Genomic DNA, 21,717 nt, shown 5'->3' with positions numbered 1-21,717 from the left:
CTGATCAAGGTATTTGTAATCTAGAAAAATGAACTTGATTTGTTACTTTGGTTCTAGAGTCTCTTTATTTTAATTTTGGTTACTGTAAAGATCATTTTGTTGGAATACTGTTTTGAACCTAGATTTGAATTCATTGTATGAATCAAGTAAGAACAGCAAGAATCAGAATTAATCAGGGAGCAGTAACAAACAAGTCAATAGAAATGGAAATGTAACAGCATTTGAAGGTGGATGCCTCCCCCTTAGGGACTAGGCAACCTGAGAGGCCCTTCACACCCCTGGCAGTTGCTTTTCCTGGACACAGTTACAGGGGAGGAAGCTGAGTAAGGGTTGCAACACACACATATTTCAGAGCTCTACTCACATCCACCGCCCTGCAACTCCAGCTCAGTTGTGCCTCGTGGGCTACAGAAATGAGGCATTTGACTTTGTAATAGGAATATAAGCACGAATTAGAATGAACAGAATCGTAACTAAGAATAGCTTAGACTTTTTCTGCTTGTTCTGGTGCAGCTTCAGAGACTGCTGACAGATGAGAGAGAGATCGAGCCAGCTCCTTCGTCTCCTTCCTCTTCTTTCCCTCCCTTCCCCTTCTTCTCTCCATCCCCCTCTCTTTTCTCCTCTTCCCTCCCCCACTCTCTCTCCTTCCTTCCTTCCATCTTCCCTCCCTTCCTTCCTCTTTGCTTCTCCCTCCCTGTCTCCCTCTTTCTCCTTCCTCCAGTCCTTCCCTCCTCCTTCTTTCTTTCTTTTTCTCTTTTCCTCTCTCTCCCCTTCTCTTTTCTCTTCTTCCCTCCTTTTCTACCTTCTTCCCTCTTCTTCTCCTTTCTCCCCATCTTTTTATTTCCTTCTCTCTTTTACGGAGCTTAGGAAGTATCAGAGAAGCAAGGCTAGTTACACAACCCATCTGCCTCTCGGACTGAGTGGATGGGTTACCATCATGGTGGTGTTGAGTTTTGGGATGTTCTCACCTTTGAGACTGTGACTGTCTTATCGCACAGTAGGTTTGTTGTGAGGAGAATTAAATGAAATAATACTCGTGAGTTGCCTGACAGTGTCTGTCACATAATATGTGTTTGGAAATGATGGTGATAATGGTAGTAATAATGTAATGGTGGTGGTAATAGTGGTGATAATCAAGATTGATATAATTTAGATTCATATCATGATATGATGTAATTACTATTTATATCATATCAAGATTGTTATGATATAGCCTTGGCTGGTGTAGCTCAGTGGATTGAGTGCGGGCTGCGAACCAAAGGGTCGTTGGTTCAATTCCCAGTCAGGGCACATGCCTGGGTTGCAGGCAAAGTCCCCCCGTGGGGGCCACGTGAGAGGCAACCACACATTGATGTTTCTCTCCCTTTCTCCCTCCCTTCCTCAATCTCTCTAAAAATAAATAAATAAAAAAATTTAAAAAGCCAATGATGTTTAAAAAAAAAGATTGTTATGATATAAATGGTACCTAATTTTAATAGTGATGTGATTTAATAATTATTGAATATAATTTAATAATTTGATAGTTTAAAAAAATTAAATAAGCAAAATGGTATTTTGAAATTTTCATCAAGTGCTCTTTTTATTTCAGGAATATAGACTGGCCCTTTTACAGTGCTATGGACGGTATCTGCAGCAGTTCAGCGTCAACTTTGATGAGAATAAAGCAGATGTGCATCAATTCAAAACTGTCTTTTTTCCAAAAGGCTTTGGAGACAAAAATGCTACACATACAGTAAGATGAAAGCTGCTAAAATAGCTGCAGTTTATGATTAGCTGTGCAAAATATCCTTTTGTTGACGACTTCTAAATGTCTTTCCTTTGCTCAGCATAGCATTTACTTGTGTGCTCTAAGTGGCTTAATAAATGTTTTCAGTGCTGCATAAGAAAGTGCACTTATTAAACTTTGTAAAGATGCTTTGGAGATTGTATCACTATAATCACTCATTCATCCACCGGGCAGTTATTACTATACGAACTAATATTTCTAGAGTGTTTTTAGTTTACAGAGTGCTTTGAAAACACATTTGATCCTCACAATAACTTTGTGAGTTAGATACTATTATTATTTTTATTTTACAAAAGAGAAAAAGAAAGGTAGTCACATAGTATAACTAGTGACTCTGGAGATTAAACACAGGTCTCCTGGTATGAAATTTTATGCATTGTTTCTGGAAGGCCAGTGGTATTATGTCCATTGCTACCACTGATTGGCTGGTTGAGCAGTTACCATGTGCTAGACTTTCACAGCATATGAATTGTCATCTTGCGGCCTCTTAATAGTCTTAAAAGGTGGGTACTATTATTCCTTTTTCACAGATGAGGAAACTGAAGCATTTAGAGACTAAGAAAGCAGCCCACTTAGAGCAGTGGACAGAGTTGGTGTTTGAACCCCGATCAGTCTTGACTCCAAAGTTATGTTATTCCAAACCTGATTATTCAAGGCCTTGGAAACGTGTGGTTTAACAAGCAGAAAATCTCAAAGCATGTTTTGGGGCACCTTGAGCCATTCAGTTTTGGCTGTATCATAGGTGCATGGATGGGAATATGTGCATGTAAGTTGGCACCCCGCTGGGGGAGTGCCAAATGAAAAACTTAGGAGTTTGGACTTTTAAGACCCGTCCTCCCTCACCCTGGGCCAGTCCCCATCTCTCGTGTACTTTTGCATTATCCTGCGTTCACCCAGCCTCCCCGGCTGGGCACTGCCCTGGCGAGCTCCACTGTCCACAAAGCTTGTGTCTTAGATATCTGTGTGGCCCATCTGTTACTTCCTTCAGGTGTCCTGTACTCTCTGCTTTATTTTTCTTTGTCTCACCTACTGTCACCGGCTATTTTCATTTGTATTTATTTCCTGTCTCCCATTCTAGAATGTGAGCTTCATGAGGACAGGGACTGCTCTAACCTAACCATCGTGCCTAGAATCGTGCCCGCCATGTAATAGATCCTCAGTCAGACTTGACTGAATGGATGACTGAATGAAGTGATACAGTTGGAACTATTGAGCCAGAAGCAGCACACAGAATAGACTAGAGGGAAGAAGGCTGGAGGCAGGGGGTACAGCAGTGACGATGACGTCAGAGTGAGCCAGCAGGACCGTTGTGACAGGTGCATGGATGTGAAGGGTTTGGTTGTTTACCTGCCAAGTTCGAGGTTCTGGCCTGACGCCGGCACCATATTTATTCTCCGTAGATATGTATAAAATGAGTAGGATTGAAAATTTAGTCCAGTAGGAACTTGACGGCCCGGAACTAAAAGTCTTGAGAAGTCTCGTTAGAGAGAGAGATCTTGGCTTTAAATGCATAAAGATCATAGATGAAGCAGTAATATTAAATGATTTACTGTCAAAAATATTAACAGCCAAGTTTTGTGCAGACATAGTTAATCATGTTACTTAAGGACATCTGTATTTATTTATACGGACTGTAGGGAAGGGCCGTGGCAGAGCCGGCAGGAGTTGTCTCCAGAGCCGCCTGCCTGCATTCAAAGAGCTGCTGAGCTGCTGCCTGTCAGTGGGATCTTAGAGAAGGTTAATTCCTTTGTGCCTCAGTTTCCTCACTTGTAAAATGGAAGTAATAATAAGACCTTCGTGTTGTGTTGAGATTAGTGAGATAATAAAACATTCAGACTAGGGCCTGACACTCAAAAATGTAGGTATGATGATTAGTTTCTAAAAGACAGAGTACTTAGAAGATCATGCTTACTCCAACATGTAGATGCATTCAGCACACTTCCTCTGTGACACCAACTGCATGGTGGCTAGAAATAGTGTACACGTGTCCAGGCAGGAAATCTGTGTGGAAGATAACGCCCATTTGTATTACGAGGACTGTCCACTCCCATAGCTTTAACAGTGCTCATCAGTACTCTAGCCAAAATCTCTCTTTCGGACTCCGCAGCTACCCAGCTATGTCGTGAACATCTCAGCGTGACATATCCCAAGCTGGACTCATCGTCTTCCCTCCGTAAATGGTTCCAGCCAGGCACCCAAGCAGGAAATCCTTGCAGACCACTTCCTCTCTCTTACCTCGCGCATCTAATTAGCCACTAAATCCCACGGACTCAGAAAGGACTTAAATCTTCCCTTTCTCTTCATCCCTGATTCCAGGGCCCCCTTTCAGGGCCCGGTAGGTCTGGACTGCCTCAGAGGCTTCCGATCTTTCCCAGCCTCCCTGCAGGTAGCTTTGTGCCCCACTCTCTGCCTTTTGTCTTCCACACTTCGGTCATGATTAATTTCTAATGTGTAAATCAAGTCATTTTATTCCTCTGCCCTTTGACTCTATCCTTTGGCTAATGTCCGTATTCCTTGGAATGACATGGACCACTCTTCCTGTTCCGACCCTGAACCACCTGTCTTCATCTTGAGCCTTATCCAGCCTTGTGAGAGATGTTCAGTGCAGCGACCGCGGCAACTACCCTGAGCATTCCTGACACTGCTTGTGCCTGGAATGCCTTCCCTTTGCCAAGAGCAGGGGCCATCGGTTCTTCAACTTTGAGTCCCTATTGCTTAGCAGAGGGTGGCAAAGGGAGGTGCTCAATAAACATTTGCCAAATGAATTGTGTACATGGTAATTCCTTGTATCTGAATCAATAAGTTAAAATGCCATTTTGTGAGTTTCCAAAATTGATGCAATTCCATATTCTTGGAAACAGGATTTCTTACTTTTTGGGGGGATTTTGAAATTTTTTGATTAAGAAAAGGTAACTTTAATTAAATGGACGCTTTGAAGAAATCTATTTTACCACATTTCTTTATAGGTCTTAATCCATTAGAGCTTTTATAACAAAAATTCATAGACTGATGGCTTAAACAACAAACATTTATTTTTCACTCTCTGGAGGCTGAGGTGGCTCAGATGAAGGTGCTGGAAAATTTGGTGTCTGGCGAGAGGTTTTCTTCATGCTGTGTCCTTGGATGGCAGAAGGCATGAGGGGGCTTCTCTGTGGTCTCTTTTGTAAGGGGCACTGGTCCCATTCGTGAGGGCTCTGCTCTCATGACCTAGTCACCTCCCAAAGACCCCACCTTCCAATACCATCACACTGGGGATAGGGTTTACCATACGAATTTGGGGGACACGAACATTCAGCCTGCCGCTGTACTGATCTGTTACATTCATTAAGCACAAACTATTTCCATTTTAGTTCCTTACGTTTTAAGGAAAGCTCTTCTAAGTGGCATAAACTTTATATCCATATTTATATTTTGCATTGTGTTTCAGTTTCATGCTTTAAGCAGCAAAAATATTTGCAAGTACCAGCTGGTCTGTGACAGTGACGTGAACCTGCAGAATAAGGGGTCTGTGGTCCAGTGTCTGGACATCTTGTCCTCCTTGAGGCTCATCATGCAGGTGGCGCTGCCGCAGGAGCATCTCTGCTGGATTATCTTCAACGGTGGGTACCGGTGTGTTTTAGGTGCCCCGGTGTCTCTCAGAAAGTTATCTAAATGCCAACTTTGGCTTGAACTTGATCACCTGGTGATTTAAAACATATTTATTTCATAATAGGCTGAAGGTGTTTTTTTTCTACTTTTATTACATTTTAATTTGTCCTCATAAGCAGGAACTTACAAAGCATGTCTTTGGGGTTTTTTGCGCAAGGAAGGCTTAGAAGCTATGGAGATGATCCGTTTCAGGAACATAGAAAGCAGGGACCACAACTGAGGAGTAAATATAAGCAAAGAAGAATCAAAGAAGCACTGCAGGGTAGAGTGATTCTCAGCATCATTCATTTGTTGGTCTTCCGTTCAACTGCTGTGGCCAGTGACTGAGGCTTTCTACATATCAACCTCCTCCTGCTGCTGGGTTTTGAGTAAGAGCTTTTGTTCGTGTGTGTGTGCACATATACACATAGATGTTGTATAGGTACACATACATATATGCATGCAGAGTGGGGCAAAAGTAGGTTCACAGTTGTTTATATGGAAAAGAATACAATAATTAATAATACAAGAAAAACTATGTTTCATGTATTTATAACTATAAACATATTTTTGTCTCACTCTGTATATGCATTATATATGTGTCTCATGGAATATTATCTATCAAAATGTAGCATTTGTTTTTAAAGTGCTGTAATTTAAATTCAGTTTCTTTTTACAGTTACAATAAAAAGTTGCGGTGAGTCATTTGCTGTTGTTCTGTGGATAATATGTTCTCAAAAGGAAAATAACAAGTGTGTTCCATGTGCATAAGAACAGGACAAACAAACTCGGAAGAAAACATGTTGGGTTTTAGCTCATCTATGACAATTGAGATATACTTCCTAGACTTTTCCTTCCTCACCCTCCCCAAGTAATTTTTGATGATTTGGTTGAAAATTATAATTGCTGCCAGAGATGAGGCTGACTTCAGAATAAATTGTTAATCCATTGATTGTCAGTTTTGTGCTTGATCATCCTCAAGAGGATCTGTGTTTCCCGGAGTAGCTGCTGCCATCTCGCCACCCGAGCTGGTCAGGCACCTGGGCAGGGCCTGAGCCGGAACAGAGGTTCTGTGGTCAGGAAGCAGAGATAGGCCCGTGGGCCTTGCAGCCGGGCCTGGTGGGATGGTGAGATGACCCAGCACGACTCCCTCACTGATCTTTTAAGACCACATACAGAAATCTGGTATTCTTAGGGAAAAAAAAAGATGAAATGATTTCCGTATCTTCTCCATCCCTTTTCTGGTGTGTGCTTTTTCTTTACACAGGTGGTATTGTGATCTACATTTTATTCTTTTTCCTAGATATGTTTCTGCTCAATAATATGTTTTTAGAATCTAGCCAGGTTCCTATGTGTAAATCTAGTATGTTCACTCTGACTACTGACCTGCCTTCTACAGATACGTGTACACCCCTAGGTACGAACCTGGTGGCCCTGCCTCTGCGACTACGCAAATCATTCTGCAATGAGCGTCCTTGCACATGTCCTTTTATAGACCTGAGTGAGATTATCTGGGATCTATGCCCAGGAGTGGGATTGCTGGGTGGTGGGAAATATACATAATTTTACTAACTCCTGTCCCTGCTTTAATGAATTCATCCCAAACTTACTGCCAGGCATTGTTCTAGAAACAAAAAAGTGGGCAACGGATGAAAGGCCTGTTCTCATAGTTACGCTCTGGTACAGAGAGGTGATAAATCAAAACTAAGTGTTTGTGGCAGATTGTGCAGTAGAGAAAAATAAAGCCCGGGCGGGATGGAGAGAGCCAGGTCTGCCCTGTGGTGTGCGGCACTGTAAACAGAACGGTCAGGGACGGCGTCAGCGAGATGACGTTTGGGGAAAGGACATTCCAGCGGGAAGACTAGCAAGTGCGGAGATCCGGTAGTTTTAAAACTTGGTATTTTAAGTAACCAAAAATAAATTGGCCCCGACTAGAGGGCTCCATTGGCCGGGCATAGTCCTGCAGGGTGAAAAGTCCCCAGTTTGATTTCCGGTCCAGGTACGTGCCTGGGTTGCAGGTTCAGTCCCTGGTGTGGGCGTGTACGAGGGGCAACGAATCAATGTTTCTCCCTCCTTCCCCTCTCTCTAAAAATAAATAAGTAAAATCTTTAAAGAAGATTAATAAATTGATACAGTCATTTCATCAAAATACATTTAGTTTTTCCAGTTAGAATTGAACATTCCTTATTGTTTAATTGATGATCATATATATAGACATCCTTGGCTTCTTAAAATATGTAACCAGTCTTGGTTCTTTCATAAAATCTAACTGGGTATCTGAGTATTCCATAACACTTTACTTCTCAATTAACCTGAACCCAACTAATTTAAACCCTCAAATAGAGATTATTTTGGTGATGGCTGTCTTTGATGAAAAGGAGTCCCGTGGCAAAGTAAAAACTCACATTAGCGATTTGGGCAAACCAGAACTCCCGGAGATACGCTGAGGCTGTGAAGATTCGGTCTGTGTGCCGTTCTGTAGCAGCACTCTGTCCTTCACACTTCTGCAGTGGGAATTTGTAAGCCATGCCAAGATCCTGAACCATCAAGTAAGGCTTGTTATAGCCAGGACACCCCAGGGCTGCAGAGGGTAAAGGCACATTTTTGAAACACAGAGGGCCCTTGTCATTCCTGAGGGCAGTCTCCTGGGGCCTCCTGAAATTCCCCAGTTCCTGTTACTGACATGTTTACACAGGCTCCTGGCCTCCACCTGAATCACATGTTGCATTGGCATGCCTTTCCTGTATGTAGTCTTACTCGGTGACTTAAAAAGAAAGAAACACAGTTGCACAGTTTAATTTTTAAAGGTTAAAAAGGGAGGTCGACAAAACCAAGTTGAGATAAGAATGCTGGGCTTGAGCCGACAGGAGCCAAATTGTTTCTTCCCCGGTGGATCTTTCGTGAAGCGAATGACCCCCTGTGACGGGGGGCAGTCGCGGTGGCAATGCCAAGGCCTCAAGGGCTCAGGGCCTGCTGCAGTTGCAGTGAAATGTTATGGTGCTATGCTTTTTAAAGATTTTATTCAATATTTTTGTCACTGATTTATGTAATTAATATTTACTTTTATTACAGGTGTATTTTAATCAAATGATGTGTCTTGAAGCAGGTGCTGTTTTCTCAGAAGCTTTTAAAGCTTAAATGTGAACATAGGATTCATCATTGTTGAATTTTGATGGTTATGAATTTTAGATCAGAAATTTTATAGGGACTACTTAGGCCACTTGCATTATAATTACATGCCTTATTAAAGCTTATTACCATCTTCTGGTAACCTTGGCAGCGTGACAATGTCCTTGGTACGTAGACAGAGGCACGCTGACACTGTTCCCTCTTCCCCAGCCCAGCCACCAGCCTTCCAGCCTTGTTTAATTAATAGCCTGAAAAATATCATACTTGGATGATGTTAGACAGGAATTGAAAATGCTGTTTTTTTATTAGGTTGCTCATGGGATATTCCTTAATAAAGGATAAACATTATGAGACTGTGAATGAATGTAATGCAACCTATTATGTGTTGTGACTTCTACATTATTATGTGTTTCCATGTTGGGTATTGTACCGTGCTGATTAAATATGGATTATAATCTTATTTGAAAATAAATCTTTAGTTTTTTAAGCATGAGGAAACTATGGGAAACAATAATATTTTATATGAGTTACTAAAACCACAGGGACACAAATGATGCTACTAAAATTGTTCTTTTGTTCAATATATTTCAAAACTTAAATATGTTGAGGCTAAAAGAGTCCCATGTCAACCTATTTAATGTGTGGTCATATTAGTTCTTGTAATGATTTGGTGGCAAAATATTAATAAATTATTATGACTATAAGTCCAGTCATTATCAGAGTTTCTCATGGGATTGCTTATTTTGAGAACAGACTTCAACCACAGCAACTGGAATATAAAATTCTCATCATTTGACTATAAAACATGTTAATGATCTTTTTCTTCATCTAGGTACCATTTACATTTACACCATTTGCAGAAAACTGATGATTTTAGGTCAATCTTCCAAGGTATGAAATTTACTGACAAAATATCTCCCCCATATATCCGGTTTTTCTTAAGACTTTTGTTAGCATTGAATGCTAAACAAAGGAAATTTAGTGAATATATATTATAGGCTTCCTGGTTTTAGTTTTACCTTGGTATGATCAAATGTAAAATTGCAGACAATAAAGCATTAACGAAAGGAAAGCATTCTTAAGAGTGGTAAGTTTGTCCTCCGCTGTCCGTGGGTCTCCGAGATTAGTCATAACTCATCAGCTTGATACTGCACATCCATCCGGTAACCATATCGCTGGGTAGCTGACCGTCCATTCTGGCTTGCCCAGGGCAGTCCTGGTTTCCACGTTGTCCTGGAGTGATTATTAATGGTGCCTGCTTTCACTCTTAGAAATGTTCTACTTGAGAAATAAACTATGGTTATCCTATTTTTGTCATACTCTGGAGCGTGGACTTTGTGTTTCTGGCAGAGGTTGAACTTTACTTATGGCCCCATGCTCGTGAGTAAGTGAATGGGTGAGTGGATGCTAGTGTTCATTAGGGTGGAAGGACATCTAAACTCTGTTCTAGTTATGACCTGAGGGCAAAGAGACCTTATTTTATAATAAGATTCTCCCTCTCCAGTATGCACTGCTAGGTTTTAGCTTGAGGCTTCTACTGACATCTGTTGACTTCCCTACAGTGTTGGTAGCAATTTTGTCCCTAGAAGACATGATTATTCCCTGTTTTCATTGTTTGCTCATTGGAATGTAGGTCAGGAAGATACTCCCATTGAGACCATACTCAAATTGTTACTGGTATCTGAAACATTACTGCTTTATTCTTTTTTTAATGCTTTATTCTTCATCACACAGTTTTCTTCTTATTTTTTCAAAACACAGCCAAGTATCTGAAAAGTTCACAACATTTAAAAATGGAAGCAAAGATATTTGCATGCTTAATGAGAGCAGTTTTACATTCGCCCTGTTTTGTTCCTTGAATTTAAAGGCTCTACTAGTGTCAGTGGCTTGAACGAGACTCTGCCAGCCTTGGAGTGTGAATTAAAATGAGGGGAGACCGGCCCATGTAGAGTGGAAGTCTGACCTACAGACTATTCTGGCGACTCTACATTCAGGTCCAGCCGATTTCCTGGAAAGAATTTGCATACTCTGTCGCCCTTGCTGCAGCAACAGACGCTGCTTACAGAACCATCACCGTGTGGTTTGCTGTGGCATTTGCCTGCCAGGGCTGCGAAGGGCAGGGGTGTCTGCTAAGGCTGAACTGTTCGTAGCTGTGCTTGTTAATGCCGAGAGAATTTTAACATGATGGTCATTTAAAATAATTTCTTATTTGTATCCTACATAAGATGTCTCCTCTCCTTCTCGATGAACTTGAATTTCTCTCTGACAAAATAAAGGCCGAAGGAGAATAGTTCTGTGGTTCCAGTCTTGGGGGTTGGGTCTCAGAGAGTGAGGGGAGGGTGGTGTGCAAGGATTTTGGTGTGGTGAGTGGTTGTACAGTTAGCGTTTGAAGACAGGGATGAAATTCTTTGTTTTTTCAATGTAATAAGTTCCAAAAATAATAATTTTCACCCAGAAATTTCCAAACCTTCAGCTTGTGAATTGATTCCTTGTGGGGAGTGGTCCATCCACATCTGTGTCTTCTTGGTCCTGAAGGACCCTGATTCTGTAACTGCTTTAGAGTTCATGTCTATTATTGCATGAGACTGAAGGAGAAATAGATATTATATCCTCTGGTGCTTCTAGATGTCACCCCAAAGAAATAGAAACCTGTTACTATAACATACGAGCATTATTGCTACCATGTGTTATTGTTATTGAACCCCTACTATGTGTTAGGTATTGTGTAAGGGCTTTGCATACATAATAACACTTGTTATAGTCTTAGGGGGTGGACATTATCATTATCGTCATTATCATCACCACTATCATCATTTGTTGATTCATGCCTACCATTTATCAGGTTGGTGTCTAAGCACTTTTATATATTATCCCATTTAATCCTCACACCAACCCTTGGAGAGAGGTGCTGCTACTGCTTCCATTTCATACAGAGGAAGGAGGGAAGGCTCAGAAAGGTTAATTAGCTCTACGTCAGACGTCCAGTTAGAAGTGTAGCTGCGACCAGGGCCAGGCCACGCCGCGCTGCCTGTCAGCAGCTTGGGAACAATGCATGTCTGTTGACTAAATGTCATCCGGTCAGGCCCATCCTGCTTCTCAGTCAAATGGAGGAGCTGTGTGCAGGGGCTAATATTTTTGATATCACTCTGTTTCCTGAAGACACCCTGAAGTCCCAGATTGGCCAGGGGCTCTTCCCCAGGTGAGAAACAGCACTTACCTTTAGGGAGGTCAGCAGTGTAAGCTTGGGGAATGGAGGCAGGGCAGATTTCCGAAATCTCTTCCTAAAGACATATTTACAATTTTACTGCCATTTATGGTGTACCCTGTAGTTTCTGAAACATTTAAAACATTCAGCAAACATTAAACAAGTATAGTGGGGTCTATTCATTCTACAAAAATGTCAATTTCGGTTTCATTTATGAAGTTTGTGGTTTGAACAATGGTTGTCCAATTACTCCACATCCTGTTACGTAAACTTCACAGCCAGACTTGGCATTGCCGCCATCAAAGGCTGATGTCGGTGGTGCTGCAGTGCCACCCTGTGGGCGAACTGATCCACTGCGCCACATCTGAACCAGGCTGTGGCCGGCCTCCTGTAATTTGGTTTTTCTGTCTTCTTTTTCTTCCTCTTCCTTTTCTTCTTTCTGTTCCTCTTTTCCTTCTCCTTCCTCCTCTGCCTCCCCCTCCTCCCCACTCCTCCTTTTCCTTCTTTCTCTTCCTTTTTTAAATGAAGAGTTAGTATATAGCAAATGATTTATTTGTTATGGTTTTGATAGCTTAACATTTTTAATAGAGGAACATTGCCAGAAACCTCTTCCACCCACGGTGTTTTGAGCCATGTTTTTACCAATATAATATTAACAATCTCTTCAACGTTTGCCAGTCTGATGGGTAAAAAACAAATGAGATTTCACTGTTCCGATTTGAGTTTTCCTGCTTGTGTTATAGGCACTGAAAATAGTTTTTAGCTCTGGCTGGTGTGGCTCAGTTGGTTGACTCATCATCCTGTAAGCTGAAAGGCTGTGGGTTCGATGCCTGGTCAGGACACTTGCCTAGGTTGCAGGTTTGGTCCCTGGTTGGGTGTTGGGTGTGTATGAGAGGCAACTGATTGATGTTTTCTCTCATGTTGATATTTCTCTCACTGTCTCTCACCTTCTCTTCCCCACTTGCTAAGATGAATAAGCATGTCAAGGGTGAGGATTAAAAAGAGTTTTTAATTTCCTTTTACATTTTATTTATTTACTTTTAAATTTAAACTTGGTTTTTTCAAAGTTTGTTTTTTTTCTATGAATAGCTTTTAGCCCTGGCTGGTTCTGCTGCTTAAATTTTATCAATTAAAAATATTACTAGAAATATTTTTATATTTTAGGGGCAAAAACAAATTAAGAAGTGATTTTTTGGAAATGGGTTTTCATTTTAAATATCTGAATAACGGTTGTCCAGAACTCTAAGAGGAACGACGCTTTTTCACATCCCTAAGTGAAGCCATGCCTTTTTTTTTTAAAGAACTCCCCTTCATCTAGTTTTCCCTGGGTAGCACGAAGACTGCCTCTGCAGCCTGGAGGCCCCGGGGCCTGCGTCCCAGCTCCGGGTCCGACTCCGTCACTGCAGTTTAGCCCCTTGGAGTCAGCTTAGGTCACTGTTAAGGTCCCTTGTAGCACTAAAATCTGTGACTTAAGGTCTCTTGTGTTAAGTCTGAGGCCAAACCCCAAAATAACATAAACAACTGGTAACCAAAGTCATTTTTATTTTGAAGTGAGAAATTTCTGATACCTGGAAACCCTGAGGTCTTTGTGAAAGACATGTGCATTTAAAGGAGAGAAATTTATACTTGGCTTAATCCCATACCTTCCAAACCACAACAAGCCAAATGCACACATCTTTAATAGGGTTTTTGTGCAGCAGATGTGAAAAAACTCAAGTTTTGGTAACTGTCCATTCCATATCAGTTCCTGGGGTGGCAAGGTGAGCAAACAATGACAACAAGACAACAGCAACAACAAAAATTACAAACACCGCAATAAAGCAACCCCAGGCCAACTCAGTAGAGGGGCAGTGTCCAGGACCAGGGACAAAGAGTGTCATTTTACTGTGGTCTAATCATACACTCCAAAAGGGCATTTGCAGCCTGGAGCAAAGCCCAGAGCAAAGGGAAGTGCAGTTCTGGGAGGTGGAGAGGTAGGTGCTCAGGGATCTTTCTCCAGGAGGCAGAACTGGGGGGAGGGCAGGTGGCACAGGTGCTTCCAGAGTCTTGGAAGGCTGTACTTTTAAAGTGAGTTTTGAATGGTCTTGCGCTGTTTCAAAAGGCATAACTAGAATTCATGCACTAGAGGCATATCAAAATGGATTTCATTTCAAATTAAGCAAGTACTTTTCAAGTCCACTGGTGCCACCTGGAGGTGGGAACTCTTGGGCAGTGCAGGTGTGAGACACGAGGTGGTGGCGCTGGTGATGGGGGTGGTAATGAACTTAGGTTGCCTTGAGCCCTTTGATGTTTTGATTACTCAAAATAGTTCTGTATTTGGCACCATGAACTGAAACTTAAATGAAAGTCAGTCAGTCAGCAAATATCTGTTGTGTGTCTACTACATGCCAGATAAAGTTCTAGGGGTTGGGGATACAGTGGTGAAAAAGATAGATAAGATCCACTTTCGCAGTGAACTTGCACTCTAGTGAGAAGGGCTTACAGTGCAGTGGATAGCCAAAAAAATACCACAACGCTGTGTCAAGCGCTGCTCTACTTCCGGCATCCAAACCGAGGAGACTGTGGAGAAGTCTGCCTCTCAGGCTTCTTTCTCATGGATGTGTGCTGAGTGGCTTGCATGGGGATTAGCTGTTTACACTGTCTTCGAAGACTCCAAAGATGGTAGTGGGTTCTGAATCTATCTTACTGTTAAATACTGTATCAACCTGGTAAGCTTTCTGAATGCATGTGCAGTTCCTGGACCTTTTCAATGACTCGCCTTTTCAAGATGGGCCTGACTATACGTATACTTTTCTTCAGTTATTCCTGCAATCACTGAAGGTGGAATTTGTTACTGGAAGGGGGACTTAATTCTGTCGTCTAAATGTATCATCATCATTTTTTGGAGAATCTAGAATATGTGAGAGCTCTCTCTTAGTGGGTTCTGCTGATTTAGGGCTGTTCAATGAATTCACTTAATAGCACGTGGGAATATTTGGTAGGTACTGTCCCAGGTGCTGGTGATATAGAAATGAATAATGCATTATTCCTGTTTTTAAAGACATCACAGTCTGGAATCACACATGTGAGAATATTAATGCTATTGGATGTGACATATGACATATCTCTCTATAAAATATATGCAGATCATACACACCACACAATTATAGTAGAGACAGAAATGAGGCCATGTTCGTTTCTGTCTAATGATGTCAGAGGAGTCTAAACAACTGGTTCTCTTACCTCTTGCTCTTTCTTTTCCTTCTTCCTCTGCTCCTCCTGGTCCTTCATTTCTCCTGCTTCCCCTTCTTGTCTTCATTACCTTTGTCATTACCAAGGCTATCACCTAATTATGTTTACTATGTTCTAAGCATTTAGTGTATATTAACTTGCTTAATCTTCAGACAGTCCTACTTACTGTTATATCTGTATGGTTGAGTTATCTGAGGCACATGGAGTTTAAAAATGGTCCAAGGTCACCCTGCTAGTCGTGGAAGGAGTGTTTCGGCCTCACAGGACAGGTAGAGGAGAGAGCAGAGTGAGCAAAGACAATTGTATTTGGTACACTAAAGGTGTGTTTGTGAAATAGAATGCATTTTGGACCAGCTTTAAGTATATAATGGGAGGTCAAGGGGGTGGGGTAAGGCTGGAGTGATTTTTCATGTCCTATAAAAGGCCTGTGCTTTGTCATGTACACAGTAGGGAGCCATTGATGTGTCTTAAACACAAGAGTGACATGACCCGGTTTGCATAGTAAAAAGATAACTATGAGGTTCGGAGGATATGTAAGAAGGGGTGTGTAAGAAGTGCAATGGCGAGACCAAAGACAGGGAGACATGTAGGGCCTGCATGGCTGAGGTCCGTGTTTCCATGGATGATATAACTTAGAATTCGATATTCTGAGATACGTAGCTCACACATTCTTAGTTTTATCCTAGTAATGTTTTTTATAAAAGTATATGGAAGTTAGAACAAATTCCTTCTTATATTCAGTCAAATGAAAGGCAATATAATCCAATTGCTTTTCAAACTTGTGGAATATTTTTGAAGAAAGAAAAAAGACTGAAAAAGTTAACCAACCGCATAATTCACGTAGTCAAACAGTGTTTCCCAGTACAGGGTCTGTGAGGAGGGTATGTGCAAAAAGAAGTGACAGTGGACTTGTGGGGAGCCACTCAGCCATTCAGCTAAAATAGCACAAGAGGCTCTTACGTACATAGGAATTACTATATATTCCTACAGACAGACCAACAGCAGTGATGACCTTTTCCCCATTGTACCTGGGGAACAGTTACCCTGGAAACAGACACCATTTATGGAGTGTGACAGACACCGTCCCAACACGCCACGTACATTGTCTTCTGCATAACAGCACTGGGCTGATTGTCAAAATACCCATTTTAAAGATGAGGAAGCTGAGATCGGTGAGGTAAAATGACACACCTACTAGGTGATACATTTGGGACTGAAACTTATATCTATTTGATTCAGTCTTCAGCTGTTTCTACCAAGTATCACAGACCCCAGACTGTTTTCCATTTTTCCTATCCCGATTTACCCGTTTATTTTAAAAATAATACATTGATTCCAGACCAGCTAGTAACAATTGTTGGAATGAACCCCCATACTGTTGTGGACACTTGATATATGTTAATAAAAATGTGCTGAGTTCATATGACTTAGGAGCTAAGAAGGAAGATATTTTAAAATGGTCGACTTAAGATTTTGAGTTCTCTAAATTATTCTTTAACTTTTAAAATTCTTATGTTTTCTTGACATCATTTTTGGCGTAAGTAGTTAGCAACTTGTGCTCACAAGTTAAAATCTGAGTATATTGAATAAAAATCATACTTATTGGCTTAAAATGAAAACATATTCAACTGTGCCCTTTCCTTCTCAGGCCTTAGAATACCTCCTGTGGGCCAGCATGTGCATGGAGTTTTCGGTCCCACTGCTGTCTGTCAGGTACTTGACGTGGAGAGCCACTCTTTACGCTGCTGTCTGCCAGTGCTGCTATGACTGCCAAGCTGGCGTTCACGGAGAGGTATGCTACTTTTTCATTCTGAGGATGTCAGTATTTTAAAATGCAACTTAAGCAATATATTCTTTAGCTGTCCAGCAAGAAAAACATGCACAAACAAACTCAAAGAACTGCAGTGAAGCAAAGACAAAAGTCCCGGGCTTAATTTGCAGAAATTCGCTGGGCTTTTCCACTGTGTTACCTGTTGGTCTGCGGACTTTTCTCTCCTTTATTCTCTGTTCACTTCCACCTTGTGTGCTGCTCTCCTGGCTAAGATTTCTGATAGGTTTCCTTCCTCGTTCTCTTGCATGCAGTTCACTTTCCTTCCCTGCTTAGTTTCCTTTTTCACATTAATATTATTTTGTATTAGGCAGGCACTGAAAATATCAGTACCAGAATTTGACTTTCCTTATTTTAAACATTTCTTAATTCACAAAAGTAGCATATCTGACTGCTTATTAAGTTTGCATCTGCAGAATTTAGTGTGCTAATAGGAAGTGATACACTAGATAGCGACTGTGGTATAGAGTCAGCATCAGCCTAGAGTTTAATTCATCAATTAAATCGAGTTCTGGGGGAATAAAACATACTGTCCTGATACATTTTTTTATCACTGTACTCTCACTTAAAATGAATTGAATTTATTTTAATTGCATATAGGCATTTGCTCGGCGAGCTTTAGCTAAAATTGATGAATTAAGGCAACTGGAGTTAATGGGTTCCTCAAAATCATCACAAGAATCCAGAAGAGATTATAGAGAGGCCACGATAAAGGTATGAATGTTTCATGAAATAGAAGAAATTTACAACACTCTACAGTTGAAAGACTCGATGTGACTAGTTGCATCCCATGGTTCCTTCACATACGATTCTTCTTTTTGACGCAGATGGCAGTGATGATCTTCAAAAGAGGAGTATTTGAATCCAGAAGAAAAAACAAAAATTTGTTTAGGCCAAAGATAAGAATTAACCTACGGGAAGTACAAACTGTAAGTCTAAAGGTGTCTTCTCTTTTTCAGACTCTTTTGTTGTGTATTTGTGTTACACCACTGTATTTTGTAAGCTTGGTCACTGAACATTAGACCCTGCATCTTACTCTCTGCACCAGCAGCAAACAGAGAGAATACCTTCCTGACTTGGACACGACCTTACGTCAACCCTGTCTCAAAGCTTTTGTGCCTTCACACAATCCCAGTTCTGTAACTTCAAAGGACAAGGAGCTAAAGAAGCTCCTGGGGAAGGTTCAAGTGCACAGGCCTCTGAGTGATTCTGTAGGGGCCTTTGTCTTTGACTGCTTGGTGCTAGCTGAGAAGGTTTTGAGGTTGGAGAGAAGGTAGAGGCACCTTTTCTCATCTGCTTCAGGTTGCACTTTTGGGAGTGTTTAGGAACCAGGTCATAGTGTAGCAGTGAACTACCCCCATATCTTGGTGGCTCCAAACAACCATTTGTTTCCCATTAGAATCAAGTTATTCTGGGTTATTGGGGTTCTGCTCATGACTGCTGCTCAGGGCCAGGTTGAGGAGCAGACCTCATTTCGCAAATTGCTGGTTATCCTGTCAGAGGGGCAATAAGAGCTTTGGAGGATCTCACCCAGGCAGTAACACCCAGCGTGGAAGTGATGGCGGTGTGTGCCTTTCACGTGTCAGACCTCACGACACGGGCTCTTCCAGCCTCACATGTATTTGGCGAACAGCACTGAGGGCGTCACAGGAGGGAGCTGGGACCTACTTCAGGGGCCCTCTGCCTTTCCTCCCTCCTTCCTTTCTCCTTTCCCACTGCCTTTCTTTGCCTTTCTGAAACTCAGTGTTCTTTCAGGTTAATTCTGTATTTCTTTGAAGCCTTCCCTGACTGTTCTAGTGGCCACACCCTCTTCTGTGAGCTTCTTCGTAGGGACTGAAAATGTAAACGAGGGGGAAGAATATGAGTAGTTTGGACAGAAGAGCAGTGGAATCTCAGGGTGTGGGAGGGATTTTAGGAGTCACCCCAGTGGTTCAGTCCTTGTCTATTACAGGTGGGGAAAATGCATCCCAGAGGATTTATGGTACTGGCTCAAGGTCACGAGGGCAGCTGCTGGCAGCCCCAGGACCAGAGCCCTCTCCAGGGCTTTCTCACTGCGACAGTGACTGCTGTTCTCTTAACTCATTTTTTCTTATATCATTTAGGAGTAATTTCCTCTTTTAAAAAAATTTTAGATAAATCAATATTTAAATTCAGGTATTATTTGGGTATTGTAGCTGTCTATTGCTACTTGGTGTGACTCTGATATACCGGTGATGGAGCCCAGAGTGCATTTCATATTGCCCTTTTAAGTCCTATCCCCTCACCCACCAGGGGTGTATGATTAATTGGTGGGTGGTGACTTCCCAAATTACAGATAATTTCATGGATAAGCTATTGAAATGTCAGTATCTGGTATTGCTAAGTAGTATACTACTGTGTTTGTAAGAGCAGGGGACAATTCTTTCTTTCTCACTAGCATTTTATTTTCCTCTGAGCAAACCAGATTTAAGTATTCAAAGCTGCAAGATTGCCATTAATTAGCATATTATTAGGACTTGATTTGTAATCATCCTGGTATGAAAATTAAATATATTTTCAAATAAAAATATTTAAAATTCCAGGTAACATTACATTAAATATGATTTATTTCTGGTTTTCTTTAAGATAATTATTATATGGAAATTTCTGGTGGTATATCTTTTTAGGGGAAAGTTGTAATTGTGTAGTGGGTAGCTTTTATAGAGAATAATGGACATGACCCTTTCTATGAAGTCATAGTATATTATCTTGATATATAGTTGGAAGAATTGTTCTGCTTTATGTGTATGGAGTAATTTTATTGTTTCTTATAAAATAAATTTTAATTTGTATTAAATTTATTTTACAAAACATTTTTGAGTTTTTAAGTCAATAACTCAGTAAACCATTATGACTCGCAAAGGATTCTTTTAAAGACTGTGGATTTAGCCCTGGCTGGTGTAGCACAGTGGATTGAGCACGGGCCTGCGAACCACAGGGTTGCGGTTCTATTCCCAGTCAGGGCACATTCCTGGGTTGCAGGCCAGTTCCCTGCAGGCCAGTTCCCAGCAGGGGATGCACAAAAGGCAACCATACATTGATGTTTCTCTCCCTCTCTCCTTCCCCTTTCCCCTCTAAAGATAAATAAATAAAATCTTAAAAAAAAAAAGACTGTGGATTGAGACTCCTACTGATTAACTCTTTAGTGATTCATTCAATAAATATTTGTAAGGTAACTGCTATGTGAACAAGATAGATGAAGATTACATTCTAGTGGAGAAATTACATAATAAATAAAATAATTGTAGCTTGTCTTGAGTATTAAGGAGGAAATAATGGTAGTGATTAAATGAGTTGATGTAAAGCCCTGAGAATGTTCCTGGCATGTAGTAGGTCCTCAGTAAATATTAGCTATGGCTCTTGTTTATTTTTCATTCATTCACTGTTATGGCCATATACTGAACACTTACTGTTGTCTCAAGTATGGCAGAATACAGAAAAGACTTCACCTGCAGTTCTGTCTTCTTGAATGGCTTTAGAATAATGAGCAGGATTTGACCAGGCAGCAAAAGAGGGGGAAACAGTCTAAGTAAAGGATTAGAACAGGATCATAACTTGGAAGCAGGAGTGAGCGAAGTTTACTGGGGACAGTGAGAAACTTGACTGGGGTGGGTGTACTATGTCGGGAAATTAGCATAATGCATCTTTGGAGTAAATGTCATGGAAATCATAGTGTTTAGAAGTGGGACAGACTTTATGGATTGTGTGATTCAGCTTCTCATCTGTGCTGACATTTTTTAACAATGATCTTACATACCCTATGAAGTATATGTACCAGAATTTGTCTAGTATTTTTGTAACTATTATTTTAGTTGTTTCCAATTCTTTGCTGTTATAAATATTGCTATAATCAGCATCTTCAAGTATATATATTTTCTTTCTTTAATTTCCTGTGTATAACATCCAAGGTGTAGGATTTGAATCAGAGGCTATACTTTTATTTCTCTTGATATATCTTGCTAAATTAATTTCCAAAATAGGTTCTCCAGGGTGACAACCGGCATGTACCAATTCTCCCATAAACTATTACTATTTTGACATCATTTCTTTATTTTTTATCATTCATTTTCAGTAAAATGGCTTGTTTTAATTTTACTTTTTATATTCAACTTTCCCTTATATTTGTGTTTACTTTCTTTTTGTGTGTGAATTATTTTTCAGTCTTTGAAAGATAATCTTTCTACTAGAGCATTTAATTTTTTTCAATATATTTGAATGAATTCATTGTTTTTTTAGACATTAATATTTTGCTCGTCATGCTTGACAAGCCATTTTCATTGCTTTGACTTTACATCTTTTTTATAGATCTTAAAAATTTTTATATTTTAAAATCCTTTGCTTAGTATTCATCTATAGCTCTGATATTCTCTTCTGTTTTTTTGCTAGGTTTCCTATGATATTTTAAAAAGCAAGTTCGCTCTAATCTATTTGGGTTTTATTTCTGCTTTTGTTTTTCTGTCTTTCTGACTTTGCCCCAAGAAGAGGAAAGTAGCAAAGGAATCATGGGGAATGTGACAGGTATGTTCTACCTGGACAGGGATTCCAGGAGAGCCGCCCAGAGCTGCCTTTCTTAGTTCCAGGTAATTTGTCAGGAGGTGAAGCCATTCCAGGCTGATACAAAGCAGAATGGCTGGGAATTCACACAGGGCTCTTAACAGTCACTAGCTCATTAGTAGACAGCTGGTCAACATGAGACCAGTTATTTATACTATAAAATATTGTTTCAAGTTTGGGTTTGAGGGCCCTGCATCAGAATTTCCTGCAGTGATTATTAAAAATGTCTCACTTAGGCCCATTGCCTCTCTGGAGAGGTGGTCTGTGAATCTAAAAAGCACTCCTGAGAGATTCTCAGGCAACTGAAGTTTGACTATCATTTCCTAAGGGTACCACATG

The 21,717-nt window shown here is 40.8% G+C and overlaps 1 protein-coding gene across 1 annotated transcript in view; it reads left to right on the top strand.

Moving 5' to 3' along the window:
- Positions 1 to 21,717, top strand: part of CFAP54 (cilia and flagella associated protein 54) — a 253,182-nt gene that overhangs the window by 9,118 nt on the left and 222,347 nt on the right. Inside the window, 6 exon segments of the mRNA XM_037160832.2 lie at positions 1,589 to 1,732; positions 5,214 to 5,385; positions 9,375 to 9,433; positions 16,627 to 16,770; positions 17,407 to 17,520; positions 17,634 to 17,735. Of these exon segments, the coding sequence (XP_037016727.2) occupies positions 1,589 to 1,732; positions 5,214 to 5,385; positions 9,375 to 9,433; positions 16,627 to 16,770; positions 17,407 to 17,520; positions 17,634 to 17,735 (735 nt within the window).

Source organism: Artibeus jamaicensis, unplaced genomic scaffold, assembly GCF_021234435.1.
Source record: "Artibeus jamaicensis isolate MK-2021 breed Jamaican fruit bat unplaced genomic scaffold, CSHL_Jam_final contig_233, whole genome shotgun sequence".
In the NCBI taxonomy this organism is placed as follows: domain Eukaryota; kingdom Metazoa; phylum Chordata; class Mammalia; order Chiroptera; family Phyllostomidae; genus Artibeus; species Artibeus jamaicensis.
This window is presented reverse-complemented; position numbering and strand designations above follow the sequence as displayed.